The sequence below is a fragment of the Temnothorax americanus genome, unplaced genomic scaffold (assembly GCF_048541705.1).
Source record: "Temnothorax americanus isolate GAGA-0224 unplaced genomic scaffold, ASM4854170v1 Scaffold197, whole genome shotgun sequence".
Taxonomy (NCBI): Eukaryota; Metazoa; Arthropoda; class Insecta; order Hymenoptera; family Formicidae; genus Temnothorax; species Temnothorax americanus.
In genome coordinates this window covers 39095-54283 of record NW_027509335.1, presented here as the reverse complement: position 1 = coordinate 54283, position 15189 = coordinate 39095, and the positions used below count along the sequence as shown (strand labels likewise).

At 39.3% G+C, this 15189-nt stretch overlaps 1 protein-coding gene across 1 annotated transcript; it reads right to left on the bottom strand.

Annotated features, from left to right (window-relative positions):
- Nucleotides 1–13736: 13736 nt before the first annotated feature.
- On the bottom strand, nucleotides 13737–14939 carry LOC143896753 (uncharacterized). Its single transcript, XM_077404768.1, has one exon. It carries the CDS (start codon nucleotides 14937–14939, stop codon nucleotides 13737–13739), a length of 1203 nt encoding a protein of 400 aa, XP_077260894.1.
- Nucleotides 14940–15189: the final 250 nt, after the last annotated feature.

The following is a 15189-nucleotide window of genomic DNA, read 5'->3' as shown; positions in this document are numbered from 1 at the left end:
ACTGCCTCCTTGTAAATGGGAGCTTGGTCGAATTACCCAGTGCCACGCCGGTTCCGATGGATTGATTCGTGTTGTGAATGTCAAAACCGCGACGTCCGAGTATACCCGGCCGATAGTAAAACTGTGTTTGCTGCCGATTGACTGTGAGACGCGTTCTGACGAGACTTCTAGTGACGATTCGACTTCTCTTCAGCCTTCGCGTCGCTGATCTGTCTGCCACGGCGGGCGGTGCGTGCGATATTCTTGTTACCCTTATTGCTTAAGTCTTGTAAATAAAGTTCTGCGACAGTATGTAAGTTTGCGTTCGATTAGCTCATAAGATTTCGTGCGTTCACATATCGACCTCCTCGAACTTCATCACCTTCGAAGTCAGAAAATTTTGAAACTAAAGCTTCGAGGCGGGCGGTATGTTTAGGATTAAGGTAAAAGCAGGTGGCAGGGCGCTGTCGCGAAAGTAATCGCCCCTGGCGCAAGCACAAACAACCCTCGGGCTTGACTCGACTTTATCCGAGATCACCCGAGTATCGCGCTACCGTTTCGACAGCGCGATTGCAAAACGCGCACGCGTATTCCGAAATATGTATACCGCGCAACGCGTTACATCGCGGATCCATGTGATTCGCCCTTCGTGAGGCCCATACCCCCGCCGAGGGTCTCCTATCGGGACGAACGATAATCGATATCGATCCGCGCTCTCTTCTGTTCTCTGCCGCGAAAAGAGACACATCGAGCCGGGCGTTCGCGACATTGTGCCTATCGGGAGTGGTCTCGACCGCCAGTGCGTGAAGTCCGTAATCAAGTTTCATCGCGAGCCGCATCCGTGAGATCGTCGCGTGAAACATCTCGAATCGCTCTTTCGCTCGTGCCGCGAAGAGTGAGCCGTTTTCCGACTGCGAGGAGTTCGGTATTGGGGAACGCGAGACGCCCTGTGCGAGGGTAGTTTCGAGCGTACAAGTCGTCGCGAGCGGCATTAGTCGTCGCGCAATATCTCTCGTCAGACGAGATTGACGAGTTGTCGCCCGCAATCGAGTGGGCAACGAGCATAAACAGATCACGTGATCACCGCATGCGGTACCGTGATCCTCATCTAAAAGACTGTACAGACGGCTAACGAGACCGTCACATGCAGTCAGCCCGGGTATAGTGATTGCAACAAGTGTTGTGATAACCGAGCGTCAGTGCAAGCGAGCACTTCTCAATAACTCAGCGCAGGGAGCTCGATCCCGATATCGACCCCTCTCTCGCGGCCATTTTGTCGTGCCGCACCGTTCGTGAACACGGACCATCATCGTGAATGTACAGTGTATAGTGATTGTGTAAAAAGCGAACTCACTATCGCGTACCCGAGACAACCAGAAAGCCTGAGCATCTCGCGCCTCGTGACCGCGGTCGCTCGTCTGCTTCGCGCCAAGATATCCGTTGACCGCGAACAAGATCTCCGGACGCGAGGGCGGTCATCTACCGCTCTACAAGATTTCCGTTTCGCGAGCCATGCAGACAGAAGGAGCGACTCAAGATTTCCGTCCCGCCATCCCGCGAATGCTCCGGGTGCTCGGGTGCGTGAGTGCGAGAAGTACTCTATGTGCAATAAAGTGTGTTTGTCAGAATAACCCAGCGAGCGTTTTTTGAACCCTCTTTTCGCTACCTCCTTGGTTCTTGCCCCGCGCCCTGGACAGGGTGGTCCCGGCATACTTCGTGTCCCGAGGGTACCTCGGTCGCGCACAAAACAATAGCACTAATTAGACTTACATTTCCTGATTAGAGCTTATTATGGCATGTTGTATTTTCCAAATTTTACTTCCAAAACATAGAAAATACCTTCCAGCCTGTGACACCACGTATACGCTAACAAACCTGCACGGTATCGTTTTCAGAATGCAGTGTGACCTTTAGGATGTCAAGCTTGACGTGTGCGAACTTCATATGACCAATGAAAATGAACAACGCAACGTAGTTGCTCAGCCACTGTACCGTTAACCAGAGCTTTTTTAGGCTTATATTGCTCTGCTACATACGAGGAGGACGAGACCAATGTTCTCTTTGGCCTTTAGGTCCCTGCGAACTGTTGTTGAACATGAATTCGTTACAGTAATAATGTAGATATTTACATTAATAAGAAAATATTCAATTTTTTAATGTTTTGTTCAATTGTATTATGTATGCACTTAATTATAGACATACGTTATACATCTTCGGTTCCAGCGGGAGAAACCAAACGTATGTTAAATAATTACGACAAAATAATGTAAATATCTATACATTATTACTGTAAGAAATTCATATTTAACAACAGTTCGCAAGGACCTAAAAGCCAAAGAGAACATCGGTCTCGTCCTCTTCGTATGCAACAGAGCAATAAGCCTAAAGAAGGTCTAGTTCACGGTACAGTGGCTGAGCAACTACGTTGCATTGTCGCCAATCGCAAATCGCTACTAACGTTGCTACATTACATCTGATGAAAGCTATTAACTCCCAGCACGTAACATGATACATACCGACAGAAAGTTTCTTCAACACCGCACCAATATTAATTTCTGCGTCCTTAGCGAACATCTTCGGTTTCTCGAAAGGAATAGCCACGTCACTTTTAATGGTTTCCCACTTTCCTTTGCCATCATCTTCGTCACGTTTCTTTCCTCGTTCTTTTTCTTTGCGTTCTTTACGTTGCTTTTTCTTCTTCGCTTTATCCTCGTCCTCCTCCTAGGCTATAGCCCTATGTAAAAAAAACATTATGGTATTATATAATATATTATGCTTCATGTTATCGGCGTTTTAAATATAAAATATTTTGCGTCTTACCTGTTATTAGAACGGCGAGACCTTCAGCGTAAAATCGACAATACATCGCCCCCAAGCATCCATACGTGGAATTGGCTGTGAGGTTCAACGCCATTTGCCTGATATGATAATCCATTTTCTGTTCCGGCAATAGATTCGGCGCTTTCATGAGTTGCTTGATCAGCTGTCTGCTTTTGACTAATTTGTGACTCTCCGTCGGGATCATACCTGATTCCAGATTTAACTCGAGAATATTTAATTGCTGCACTGTATAAATTATGTTTTAGTTCAGATATTTACTTCATGTTGTTTGCATATAAGAAAATTACCTCGGCGTCAGCATACCCCGCACCGGGCACGGTGGTAAAACACAAATTGTACACTTGTATAATACTCGGATTAATACATCTTGTATAATACCAGAAATTGAAGTCCATCAGCTGTCCCAGCTTGTCATAGAAACCTTTCTTCGGATCAAGTACGAGACCTCCAGCATACGCCGCAGCTTTCCTACGCGAGCCATCTAACATATATCTAGTTTCTTAATAACGACAATATATAAAAATATATTCAGATTTCACCTTTATCGAGGTTAATATTAATAATAATATTAACCTCGCGACACGACGCGAGCTGTCACATCATGACACACACGACGCACTACACGCACGAAACTCGCCACACTCCGCGATGACAGTCCCTCATACGGGATGAAGCAAGCTCGCGGCGCGGCAATCAATCGAGATAGCCAATCGGCATCGCGGAAAAAAGGCTTCAATTTTACGATACAAACAAAATTCACTCAGGTAACACGCTTTTTTTAAAAGTGGAGGATTTTTTGATAAAAAGAAAATGTCACAATATTCTTTGATTGATGAAATTGACACTTACATTGACACTTTTGTTATCAACTTCACATTTCACAATCGGCGCCTTGAAAAGCGCAGCGTTGCCATATTGTTCTGACAGTAAAATTTACCGAAAAATGAAAAATTTCTAAATAAACATAATATTTTCACTCTTTTCTTATAATTAAACATAATAATCAATTATAACTTGATTTTATATAAGTTTAATGCAATATACAAGAGTTTGCTGAGGCCCTGCTTAAGCGCCTACAAAATATGTACGCTCCTCCGTGAAAGGAATACCTTAAAGCTTCTTTATTTTTTAATTATTTTCATTCTTTTTAGAGCTTTTTAGAAATCCTTTTATTAAAAAAAATTTTTTTAATTCATACTTCTTTAGTTTGTTATTCAATTGATACGAATAAAAAATAATAATTTATTATTTGCTTGTAATTAATGTAATTATTAAATATGCATAATTTCCTTACTGTTCCGTACCCTGATGTTCTAACGCAATGTTTTATGTACTAAAACTTTCCGGAGCAAAGATTGCTCTACAGTGAAAACCGCATCCATACAGTAGTTTCAAGAAAAAATCGTAATCATACTCGCCGAATTGAGAACCTCCTTTTTGAAGTTGGTTAAAAATAAATTATATTTAATTTTTTATCATAAAATTAAATTTTACACGTGACTGTTATGTCACATAAAAATTGATATATAAATCTATTTAAAAAAATTGAAGAAACAATTAAAATTTTAAAAATTGCTCAAAAATTTAAAAAAATATAGAACTGAGTTCAAAAAACTAAAAAAAGTAAGAAAAAATAAAAAAAATAAAAAAGTTTTATATTTTTTTTATTTTTTTAGAGCTTTTTTGAAGTTGGTTCTATAAAATTTTTTTTTTATTTTATACTTTTTTTTAGTGCTTCACATTTATTTAATATAATTAAAAAATAATATATAATTTTTTTCAAATATTATATATCTTTCTTCTTCTTTCTGCACTTTTTCAAACAGTATCTCCAATATTTTTGCAATATTTTGACCATACAGAATAATTCCATCTGTTTTTGTTACATATAAAATTTTATTGCATTGTCTCGTATATTCTCCATTGGTTTTAGTCTGTGTAATTCCTTACCTGTTGTCGTAATTATCCCACCTTTAGTCATTCCTCTTATAGTTTTAAAAATTAATGGTGTGTAGTTCCATGTATGTTTACTTAAGCTGCGATCCATTTAATATTAAGTACAAATGCTCTTCGAAGTATTCTTCTTCTCTTTTCTTTCAGTGAAGAAAAACGAAGAAGATATAGAACGCTTCAAAGCATTTGTAGCATCAAATGGACTATAGCCTTATCATCTTGTTCTTAATCTTCTACATTTCTTAACGTTTGACATTCGACAACTGTACTTATGTTATATGTACGCATACATACATACATCCATACAGGTGTTTCCTAATAAGTGGGAAGTATTGTAGTGGTAGATTCAGGACACGAAAACAATGAAAAAACATAAACGTATGTCCTATTTGACCTTATTTCCGAGTTATGACCATTTCTGTGCTCTAGTAATTTACAGCTGGTTACATTCGTAGGAAGTGTTTGAAATGGTTATATTTGGTTTGTATTTGTAAACAGTACTCAATATCTGCAGAATATTTCCCGATCTGTTGATTTTATACATTCTATTAAGTAAATGCAAGTAAATTATTAAATGCTTCTAGCAAGAAAATAACGTTTCTAAACTCATAACGAACTCTCGCAAACGCGCACGTAAACGTCAAACAAACATTCATGAAGATTCTTCTTATTTTATTTTCTTATTTTTGCTTGGAAAATAATTCCCGAATGAGTTAATGTATCAACCTCTGGTTTGAGCCAAAATTTTTCTTATTTTATGCTCTTTCTAACGATATACAATATAAGAGGTTCCATTTGAAATTTTTAAGGATTTGGAGTTTTCTTAGGGCAATCCCTTGGGGAGACGACTCCCAATCCTCTGAGTTGCCCCTCGAAATGATCAAACACGTACATTTCGATATTTTTCATAATTTTAAGCCATTTCTGAATTATAGATGGTGGACACTTTTTGTTTGCAGACCCTGTATATGTATATACATATACATATATACAGGGTATGTTATTTTAAATACCCCAAACAAATATCTCGAAAAATATGGAAGATACGAGAAAACGGTTCAGACAAATGTAAAATATATATAAATATAAATAACAAGGGGCACAAATAAATCATTGATGAAATCAATTTTCGAAAAAATCGAATCTTTAAGGTCACATAAAGGTCATCTCCATTTTTTAAAATAGAAATTGTATGATTTTTTTTATATAATAATTTTTCATTATTTTACATAAAAATTTTAGTTAGAGTTATAATTAACAAATTAATAGTTTACATACCTATTTATATATTTATATACCAGGTGTGTTATTTTAAACGCCCCAGGCAAATATCTCGAAAAATATGGAACATTTTTTATGTACAGAATAATAAAATGAATCAATTGGTGTAAAAAAATTGTTGCTCAGCAAAAAAATTATGTAATTTGGAATATGCAACCACATGTTTTTCTTGAAAATAAGTAACAATGTGTTTTCTTTACACCAACTGATAAAAATGTTGCATTACAAGAAATAAAAAAATGCTAGTATGTTTATTCTATACATTCTTAGCTATACTATAATTTTATAAAGAAAGTGAAAATATTTACTATAATTATGTTATTCCTTATAAAAACAAATATACTAAAACCTTATAAACAATAACATACTAAAAAGTTACATATGAATGCATCCAAAATATTTTTTATTATAGAGTAGTCTGGTATTTTTACGCCACGAGGGGTTTTACGCCGCAGATGTCAGAAAAAATAGAAAGAATGAAGTTATTTGCTCGCAATTATTCTTTTATGTGTTTTTATGCCATATTAGTATTGTGTTGTAATTTCAGTTTTTTACTTTACTGTTAATATTAACGAAACTGTCGTGATTTGAATTGATTTCTCACCGTAGTAAGAAGCGCGATCTTGTGTTACGACCTACGTAAAATAATTACTGTTGGGAATGTAAAAAGTTTAATGGTTATTTCATGACACATAAGTGTAGAGGGATAGTAAATGATGGAATACAGCAAAATACAAATGCATAGCTCTTGTATTTTTTGTTTACCTTCATATCTTGTATATCCCTCCTGTGTTTAGGATATACGGCAAGTTAGCATGCAGGATTTAGGCCATAGTACGGATACTTTTTAAAACTCGAAATCTCCTATGTGTTCTTTTTCTTTCTCTTTTTGGATCGTATAACAATAATAATCTTTAATGCACCTATCGTTCTTCTATCTTCTTTTTAAAATGTTTTAGTTTTATAATTTGTTTATCATTCTTATACATTTTAATAAACTTGTTACACATATTTTATAACTTATTATGAAAATTTATTGCCTTATTTATAAACATTATTTGTAATTTTTTATAAGGCTGTTACGTACGGAAATTTTATATTTCCGACGACGCACGTTAAAAGTCTTGAACGCTTAGACGACGCACGCCAGGCTCGGAATTCCGAGGAAACGGCCAGGGTTAGTGTAAATGTTTAGATTATCTTATCGGAATCCGTTGAAGGGCTGGGGGCCAGATGGGCCCAAAACTACGCTTCTAGAATGTTCTAGAAGCTTCTAGAATACCTCCCCCCTTAAGACGCGTAGGAAAAAGGCGGGAATCTCGCGCGGGAGATTCCGGTCTTTTTCGGGTATAAATAGGGCGGAAAAACGCCGCGGAAAGCAGATAAGTTTTAACTTCGGTCTTGACTAGACGTAATTCTCAGACTTTCTCCTAACCTTATTCGATTTCCTACGTTCCGCTATACGCTAAGTTCGAGCATTCGCGCTCAATTCTGGGACTTAGTCCCTACACTCTCATACCTCATAAGACCGCGCTTCACGCACAAGTTGTATTGAGATTTATAGAATAAAAGTAAGATAAGTTTAAAAAGAAACAAGTGTAAAAATCTGGAATCTCATTTCGTATTTTTAATCAACAAATCGATCACTTCTAAGATTCGACTCGCAGTTGTCGCTAACAAAGCGTGGCGATCTGTGCTGAGGCGCTGACAAAGAGTGTGGCGATCCAGTACTTTCGCTGCCGAAAGCGTGGCGATTACGGGGTTGATTCTTGGGGGTCATAATAATCACTGTCACCTCTGGGATTCCGACTCGCAGTTTCCGCCGACAAAGCGTGGCGATCTGTACTGGGGCGCTGACGAAGAGTGTGGCAATCCAGTACTTTCGCTGCCGAAAGCGTGGCGATTACGGAGTTGGTTTCTAGAAAAAGACAATAATCTCGACAAATTCCCGAAAGTGAATTTGACCTCTACGCTAACGATCTGAGCGCTGACGAAGAGTGTGGCGAGCAGAGGGTGTGGCGGATTGGTTTTGAGCGCTGCCGAAGAGTGTGGCGAGCTTAAAATTCATTTTCGTGAACGCGGCTGAATGACGAAGAAAGGAGGTAGGCGCGTTTGTATTAAACGAATCAGATTCCAGATCAAGCAAGCAGTCATTTCCAATCAAGACCCTCTCCCCTTCCTCCAACAATTGCAACAATTAGAAAACGCACCCCCCTTTAAACCTATTCCTGTCGATTTCGACGTTGATTATCCTAATTATAACCAAATAAATAAAGCTGATCCTCGTTACCATACGTATAAACTCAAATATCTTGTCGGTCCCGAATAATAAATATAATAATAATATCCTTCACACGATTTGTCCAAATCCCTGGTAAATTGCTTAAATGCATTGACCAAAAAACGGACGAACTATAACAGTCAGAACGTGACAAGGCTTACATTTTACCCATGAATGTCATATAATCCACCCTTCTAGGATACATGGCAAAAATGCAAGTGTTTCTAAGTTTTTTTTTATTAAATACAAAGAATTAATATTTTTTGGTTCTAGTAGTAGATAGTAAGTTTTTATTAGTATAATTCATTTGCTTTAAGCATAGTAAATAATAATTTCACCTTTTCTCTTACATAATATATGTACTATGTGTATTATAGGTACAACTAATAATAAAAGTTTTGATCTTTTTAATTCTAACAATAATATTAATTAATAGTAATAGAAAACATAAATACAGAGTATTCTATTATAAAAGTTAAATATGTAATATAACAGCACTCTCTCCAATTCCTTTGAAATTTTCAAATTTTAAACAAATTTGTCGCATATTATATAATTATAATTAATACACTTAAAATATCACAATGTCGGCAAATAAGGAAATGATAATTGAAATAATAATTTATGGATATACATTTACTTCCTATCTCGTTCTCTTCTGCCGCTTTACTTTTTTTCAACCCTATCAGCACTCTCTCTACCTCTTCCCATTCTATCCCCTCTCCTTTCTCTACTTCCCCCTCCGCTTCCTGCTTTTCCTCCTTTCCTTCTCCTGACCTTCGTTTATATTCCGTTCCTTCTAACATCTCCCTTAAGTATTCATCCCACTCCTCCATTGTTATCTCCTTATTAATTTCTACTCTTCTTCTCCTTTCCTTCTTTATTACTTCCCACACCTGCTTCTCTGTTCTCGCCTCTCTTACCTCTTCCAGCAGATTTCACTTTTTTCCTTAAAAAAAAAAATATAAAGCTTTTTCATTTTCTTTTTAATTTTTTTTTACTTTTAATTTTTTTGAACTCACAAGGGGACTTTCAGGCTAACGGATTTTTGTTTCTTTTTGTACTTACTGTACTTGAGGGTCATCACTCGGACATCAATTTTCCAAAGTATTAAGGCGCGCTTTTCAAAAAAACTCGAGAAAATCGACTTTGAAGAATTCCGAACGCGCTATGTACACAGAATTTTAATTTTAATGTAAAATTTATCAAATCTATGTTAATTAATATTTAATCGTTTTCAATGAAAAACTTACATCTTCTTATTTTGAATATTGGTACAAAAATGAAAAAAGTCAGGTAGGAAATAAAATGATTTTATATTTTTGAAAATTACGAGAAAATACAGTGCAAAAATGATATTCATAAAAATATTGTTCAATTTTTAAAAGTAAATTATATGATATGAAATATATAGTTTAAAATATATTGTATACAGTCGTTTTACACGTCAATATTGCACAAACCAGAATGATAATCATCGTAAAAGCAAGGGAAACAATAAGTTTCACGCCGCGGCATCTAGCACACCGTACAAACGCAGATATTTTACAGGCGCAAGGTTTTTTTAAAAATGTCTATTGGAAAACATACTTCATTGACGTTCATAAAAATGTCTCTGTCATCACAAAGGTTTGAAGCGAATTGCCACGCGTATCGAATCATGTTCTTAAAGATTGGAGAGAACAGCTGGTGATGTACAATAGATTGAATTTTAATGCAATTTTCTCGAGAATTAATTAAAATGCCTGTAAAATATCTGCCTGTAAAATATCTGCGTTCGTACGGTGTGCTAGATGCCGTGAAACTTACTGTTTCCCTTGCTTTTACGATGAATATCATCCTGGTTCGTGCAATATTGACGTGTAAAACGACTGTATACAATATATTTTAAACTATATATTTCATATCATATAATTCACTTTTAAAAATTAAACAATATTTTTATTAATATCATTTTTGCGCTGTATTTTTTCGTAATTTTCAAAAATATAAAACCATTTTATTTCCTACCTGACGTTTTTCATTTTTGTACCAATATTCAAAATAAGAAGGTGTAAATTTTTCATTAAAAACGAAATTAAAAACGATTAAATATTAATTAACATGGATTTGATAAATTTTACATTAAAATTAAAATTCTGTGTACATAGCGCGCTTGGAATTCTTCAAAGTCAATTTTCTCGAGTTTTTCTGAAAAACGCGCCTTAATACTTTGGAAAATTGATGTCCGAATAATAACTCTCAAGTACAGTAAGTACAAAAAAAAAAATCCGTTAGCCTGAAGGTCTCCTTGTCAGTTCTATATTTTTTTAAATTTTTGAGCAATTTTTAAAATTTAATCACTCGTTTCTTCAATTTTTTTAAATAGATTTATATATCAATTGCTATATGACATAACAGTCACGTGTAAAATTTAATATTTCATGATAAAAAATTAAATATAATTTATTTTTAACCAACTTCAAAAAGGAGGTTCTCAATTCGGCGAGTATGATGTACGTGGATATGTCTACGATTGTTTCTAAAACTACTGTATGGATGCGGTTTTCACTGTAGAGCAATTCTTGCTCCGGAAAGTTTTAGTACATAAAACATTGCGTTAGAACATCAGGGAGTAGTGGTAATAAGGGAGTTCCAATCCGGGAGCTCCGAGGGTTGGTGAGGGAGGAGGGGGTATCGGATTACGCGGGGGGGTGAGGGAGTGAGGGAGGAGGGGTATCGGATTACGCGGGGGGGTGAGGGGGGGTGTCGGGTTACACAGGGGTATCGGATTTCGCGGGGGTGAGGGGGAGAGGGAGTGTCGGGTTACACAGGGGTATCGGATTTCGCGGAGGTGAGGGGAAGGGGGGTATCGGGTTACACAGGGGAATCGGATTACGAGGGGAAGGGGTGACCTTGGCATACCACCGGGACGACTCACCTGGATGACTCACCGCTATGACTCACCCGCGCCGCTGGGCCGCGCCGCTGGTCCGCGCCGCTGATCCGCGCGGGGGGGAGGGGGTCCGCGTTCGCGTTCACGCCGCGGGTCCGCGTGGGGGTCCGCGGGGGTCCGCGGGAGGGCCGCGGTTGCGCACTAAACTTATACTCCTTAGTGGTAGACGTTTTTATATCTACAAACACGCTACGCGGTTCGCGTAGGCAATCAGCGCCTCGTCCATGAGGGGAAATCGACCCCTCGTCAGGCGAAACAGGTCCTCCCGCGCGCGGCCGGGCGCGGATATTGTACCCCCAAATAGAAGCCGGGGCGCGGGAGAAGCGCCTCTTTCTTCAAACACCTCTACAGCGTCTTCAAACGTTGTAAACAATATTTTTCGAGGAAAAGGGGGGTGTTATCGCGTAGACTAAACAATTTCACGCTATTTTTTTACGACGCAGTACGTAAAAAACAAAGGAAAAAATGACGTCATCGGGACGATGATCGACCCGATAACACATCGAACCTGTTGGAACATGTTCGTCGTAAACAACATTTGATAAAATATAGGTAGGGATAGACATGCACGCAAAGAAATTACATCGTTCATTTAGTTGTAAAAAAAAGCCTGTTTATTTAATTCTTTTTTTACATAATATATATTACATACTAAAGAACTAAAGCTGCGAGCTCACAATCGACGATCTGATTTGTATTGAACGCATCGCTAGCGTATATTACATTTGACGCTTCCTTGGGATCCTTCACAGTGGACGCGATATCGGAGAACTGCGCAAACTTTGCATCGACCGTCGCAAGTATTCTGATCAAACGATCGAATCTCGCATCGATGCACCGATCGAGATCGAACATACGATGCATCGTCGATTCGGTCATTCTCAAGCATACGTTTGCAGATTCGAGACGTATGAGTTTGATGTTATTAACCGTACAAACTCTCACCGTTAGCGGTCCAACGTTTATAAAACTATGGATATCTTTAAAGTCATTGTGAAAGAAATTCTGAATATTTTGCCGTTGCTCGTATAGTGCCTTCCACGTTTCGAGAGACAACAGCAGTTCTTTTCCTCGGCGAGGATCTCCAACGGCGATCTCCACGTAGCTCGGTGGACCCACGTTGATACCAATTTCGAGGAATTTGTATTCCGTAGCTGTCAGCGCTTATCGTCTGCTGAGTATACGAACCGCGCGACGATCCAACGAAATGCTGTATAAAATAAATGAAATTAGTTTTATTTATCGTAAGTATTACAATTTGCTAAGATATAAAAACTGGGGTAGGCTCTATATGTATTTTTTTATCCTAAACGAAACTTACCTATTACATTTCTTTTCATACGTTTGAGTTTCAACGTCGTGAATCGGCACGTAATAATGCATGGTATTCATGCGTTTTGCACCGTTGTTGCTGCTGCTGCTGCTGCTAATGCATCCTTCAAAGGAGAACATTTTCGCTCTCTAGGCTCTGAGAAGTTTTGACCGTCAGTACAAACGATCGCGACAAGACTGATCATATAAAATTAATCGAGTATACGCGACAATTCCCAAAGTAATGATGTGGTGGGGGAAAGGGAGAGGGGGAAATAATGTTTATAGAACTGCGCAGTGGATTTTTTTAGGAGAGGGTGAAGTAAAGCCTACTCTAACGGTGGTGATTGGAGAAGGGAAAGGGAGTAAAAAATAAAACATTATAAAAAGTTATATATAATTTATTTATTTAAAAAAAAGATCGCAAATCTTTATGGCGTCGCGCGCGACCACCAGTTAAATAGTTTTATTACATTTTGTAACGCGCAATTCTTTTTATGTTTTCCGCATCGCATAGTATTGGTGTCATCTAGTTTATTCAAAGATTCGATATCTTTGTAATGCGCATCCAGAGTCTCGACGATTAGGTTTTTTCGCGCATAATTCTCCAGTAGATCGACCAGCCATTCTCGTTTTTGGCATCCCTTGACGTACACAAGAATCGGCATCTCGTCGTCATCGTCTTCTTTGTCTTCTTTTTTGTCTTCTTCTATACCAAGCACGGCCGATGTAATCAGGCGTTTTACCATACTGTACGGCACGTTTCCGTCTTCCCATCGTAATCCATGGTGATTGCGAATCAACCAGATAGCGCACGATTTGTCGGATTTTGTGAGGAGATTCCACGGCATGGGGTAATTAAAGATGTGATGCGTCAGAACGCAGCTTTTTCTCAGCACCGCCACCTCCTTCACGACAAATTTCATCCCGACGAGGAATCCTTGCAGGTCCATGAACGTGGGTACGGACATGACGAGATTTTTTTATCTTTCTCTCGCTCGTCGATGCGTCAATCGAGAGGAATGACGCGCAACTCTGCAAACCGTCTCGCGACACTCTGATTCATACTTCCCCCTCCCTTTCCCCTCTCAATAATTGTATCGGAGATTGATGGAAAGAGAGAGAAAATATTTACGTCAACGTTGCCGCGAACATTCAGACTATTTTGCGCACCAAGTTCGTCAACGGGTTGTACTCAATCACGCGGTCGTGTATGATGAGACGGTACGCGGAGGTATTCGGCGGTACGTTCTCCATGCAGTCGAATTCTAGTCTAACATCCACGGTGGCGTTTTTGACGGATTCGTTTTGGCGAGAGCAATCGATGATCACAAACGGACCGTTACGTAGAAAAGTCGAAACGGTGAGACTCGGCTCGAGATATTCGTATCCGTAGTATCCTTTGCAGAAACGTGCGTACATATCGTACAGAATCGCCCATCTGTGTTTACCAAAGTCCAAATTCAAGTCGTCGTACGGATAAACTTCCGAGTTTAGATAGAGTTTTACGTTGGTCAAGTTGCAGTCGTCGAATCGGCTTGTGTCGGCGGACATGACGTTCTTCCGACCCGTCTGCCGAGCGAAGACGACGTATCGCGGTTTCTCGAGCTGGGTCGGGGTCTTAATGGCCCACGAATGCTTGGTCGTGTTCTGCAACAAGGGATACTCGTACAGATCCCACGAACGGAAACCCATACTTAGATATCGTCCGTCTTCCAAAGTGCGCAGCATCGACAGCTTGTAGATCTCGTTCAATACCACGTGAAGCATTCGCCATTGTATCTTGAGTATTTTGATAGTTGGCTCCAACGCGAGACTTCCCACCAGGGAATTGTTGTCGTTGCGCGCTCGTATTAAAATCAATTCGTGACGAGCGTTGATCACCACGCGTTTGTAATCCTCGCAAAATCCCAGTAACAAGTTGAGCGGTACGCAGAAATTGAAATATCCGTTCGGGTTATTATGTGGTTCCCAGTCCGCGTTTCGCAGGATCACGCTTCTGTCGGACGATACCGTAACGTAGTTCTTGAGCGTGCTGGTTATTTCTACGTTTCTGCAACGATCAATCTCCATACCGTCGAGCTCGTCTCGAATCTTGTCAAACATGAACGCGACGCAATTAGTACCCAATACCACGTTATCGGCTTGACCGGCTGCTCTGGTCACCGTCAATGTTCCTTCGACGTAGAGAAAACTTTCGCACGGCAACGTATACAGATCCTGCTGTTGTATGGGTATTCGTATCTCGTCGCTATAGTCAAACGTTGTGTTGGCGTACGGGTTGTACGTGTGAGTCTCGATCTTGACGATGCGATCGTCAAAGACCGGCTCGCCTCCAATGTTGAGAATTTCAGTCATCGTTTCAGATGTTTCGCACCGCGAATCCCAGAGATTGTAAAAACTTAACGTTCGACGCGTTGAGCTTCTTTTTCGTCGCTTGTTTAAAGCCGCCGAATGTCGACTTGACGATATCGTCGATCGACGCAGCCGTAAAGATATTATTGTTATCTGTCGCGTGCTCCGAGTCGTTCAACACTAGCATCTCATGTGTCGCGCGTACACTCACGCTCACGCACACATTGACGCGTACACTCACGCTCACGCATAC

Coding starts and splice junctions, on each gene's coding strand:
- LOC143896753 (XM_077404768.1), bottom strand. CDS start 14,939: ATGACTGAAATTCTCAACATTGGAGGCGAGCCGGTCTTTGACGATCGC.